Here is a 2,070-nt window from a genome sequence, read left to right as displayed (position 1 = left end):
CCCCCCCCCCCCCCCCCCTCGTCCAGCCTGCGATGTCATCTCGGCACTGATAAGTCAATGCATGCTATCTTTGATCTGCACCGTTGGATGCTTGTTGATTACTCCACTCTGGGGAGCGGGTTGCCCCCCCAAAATGAGGAGAAGGCCGACAACGCTGTCGACCCTCATTGGCTGATATGGTTGTCGTCGAGATAAGCAGCAGCTTTTGTCCCCACATGGTGCTTTGCCTCTCCAGCTCGGGGGGACAATATCCATTTCCCCCATGACAGGAAATCTGACTGGGCCAAGATCTGGGCAGATTGATCAAATGTCGTTCCCAGATGGTACTCTGGCCTTGGTCGACATCGGGTGGTTTCGATGGCAGCCAATTAACTTTTGTCGGTTGCAAACAATCCGATACATGGTTTGCTATCTATTTTCAATGTTACTATAGGTGCTGGCTAGTCTAAGTCCAGAACTAGTTCCGACTTGATCAGGGGCTACTATCAAACCACATTCGTCTTGTAGATTTAAGTACCAGCCTAGCCCGTAAAGATATTAAGGAGCCGGCATCCAACCCACTCGCCTCTTGCTACGGAGAGATCTGCGTGGACAGCGACTCCTACGCTCCAACAGCGGCTCCTACTTCCTCAACCTCGTTTCTGTCTTCAAGGTAGAAATACTCAGATATTTACTCCTTGAGTTACCGCTAGACTATTGCATGAACAAATCCTCCACACGGCAAATGGCTCGGATCACAACACCGAGCCTCACGGCCGTCAAGGCTCCCTTCCAGTCCAAGGAAACATTTGTCTCGTGGCTGGAGGCCCCCGTCGGCACCGAAGATGGACGGCCCCCCATCGGCGACCCGGGCTGGTCAAACATGGACCTGGAGCCGACGCCGCCGGAGCAGAGAACCTGGACTTGGTTCAACCTGCCAATGTACTGGTTCTCCACCATGTTTGGCATCACGGGGTGGAACGTGGCCGCCTCGCTCATCGTCGTCGGCCTGACCTGGCAGCAGGCCTTTATCTCGTGCATCCTCGGTGCTCTGTTGGCGTCCATTGTCGTGGTGGCCATGGCTCGTCCAGGTGCAAAATACCACATTGGATAGTAAGTGTGGTTCCAACTCCAAAAGCTAGCTTCCTTTTCTCTCACTGACATACTCCTTCAGTCCCGTCCTCGCGCGTTCCGTCGTCGGCATGTACGGAGCCTACTTCTTCGTCTTCATCCGCGCCGTGGTCTGCATCGTCTGGTTCGGCATCCAGACCTTTTACGGCGGCAACCTCCTCAGCGTGTGCTTCCGCTGCATATTCGGCGACGCGTGGCACCTGTGGCCCAACAGGCTCCCCGCCGACGCCGACGTCACCTCCAAGCAGCTCCTCGCCTTCTTCCTGGTCTGGCTGCTCAAGTTCCCCTTCACCTGGGTGCACCCGACCAGGATCCACTACATCTTCACCGTCAAGGGCGTCGTCATGCCCGTCGCCTGCCTCGGCCTGTTCGGCTGGTGCATGGCCAGCGGCACCGGCGTGGCCGACATCAACAAGGCCAACGCCGACGGCCAGGAGGCCGCCTCCAGCACCCCGCTCGGCTGGGCCCTCATGAGCGGCATCAACGTCATCATGGGCTCGCTGTCGCCCATGCTGGTCAACCAGCCCGACCTGGCCCGCTACGTCCAGAAGCCGCGCGACGCCGGCCTGCTGCAGGGCCTCTGCGTCTTCTTCGGCCAGGTCCTCGTCTTCTTCCTCGGCCTCGCCTCCACCACCTCCATCCAGGGCAAGTGGGGAGAGGCCTACTGGAACCCCTGGGACCTGCTGGACGCCATTCTGGATCACTACTGGACCCCCGGCGGACGCGCCGGCGTCTTCTTCGTCTCGCTCAGTTTCCTGTTTGCCGTGTTTGCTACCAACCTCGGCTGCAACTCCATCCCCTTTGGTGCAGACATGACGGGGCTCTTCCCCAGGTGGCTCACCATCAAGAGGGGGCAGATCCTCTGCGCAATCCTGGGTGTCGCCGTCGTGCCGTGGAAGCTTATTGCAGGTGCCGAGGCGTTCCTGTCGTTCCTTGGCAGCTACAACATTTTCATGGCTC

The 2,070-nt window shown here is 58.5% G+C and overlaps 2 protein-coding genes across 2 annotated transcripts in view; one reads left to right on the top strand and one right to left on the bottom strand.

The window, feature by feature from the left end:
- Positions 1 to 693: 693 nt before the first annotated feature.
- PpBr36_02641 (uncharacterized protein) overlaps positions 694 to 2,070 on the bottom strand; it is a gene marked incomplete at both ends in the record, with an annotated part of 3,185 nt that continues 1,808 nt past the window's right edge. The window contains 2 exons of the mRNA XM_029889820.1: positions 694 to 1,125; positions 1,146 to 2,033. Of these exons, the coding sequence (XP_029753779.1) occupies positions 694 to 1,125; positions 1,146 to 2,033 (1,320 nt within the window). The remainder of the gene's footprint in view (positions 1,126 to 1,145; positions 2,034 to 2,070) is intronic.
- On the top strand, positions 725 to 2,033 carry PpBr36_02642 (uncharacterized protein; the record flags this gene model as incomplete). Its single annotated transcript, XM_029889821.1, has 2 exons — positions 725 to 1,092; positions 1,154 to 2,033. Coding segments are annotated over 2 exons (1,248 nt in total), but the record flags the coding sequence as incomplete, so codon positions are not given.

This window comes from Pyricularia pennisetigena, chromosome 3 (genome assembly GCF_004337985.1).
Source record: "Pyricularia pennisetigena strain Br36 chromosome 3, whole genome shotgun sequence".
Classification (NCBI taxonomy): domain Eukaryota; kingdom Fungi; phylum Ascomycota; class Sordariomycetes; order Magnaporthales; family Pyriculariaceae; genus Pyricularia; species Pyricularia pennisetigena.
Note: the sequence above shows the minus strand (reverse complement) of the source record. Positions and strands in the feature narration are given on the sequence as shown.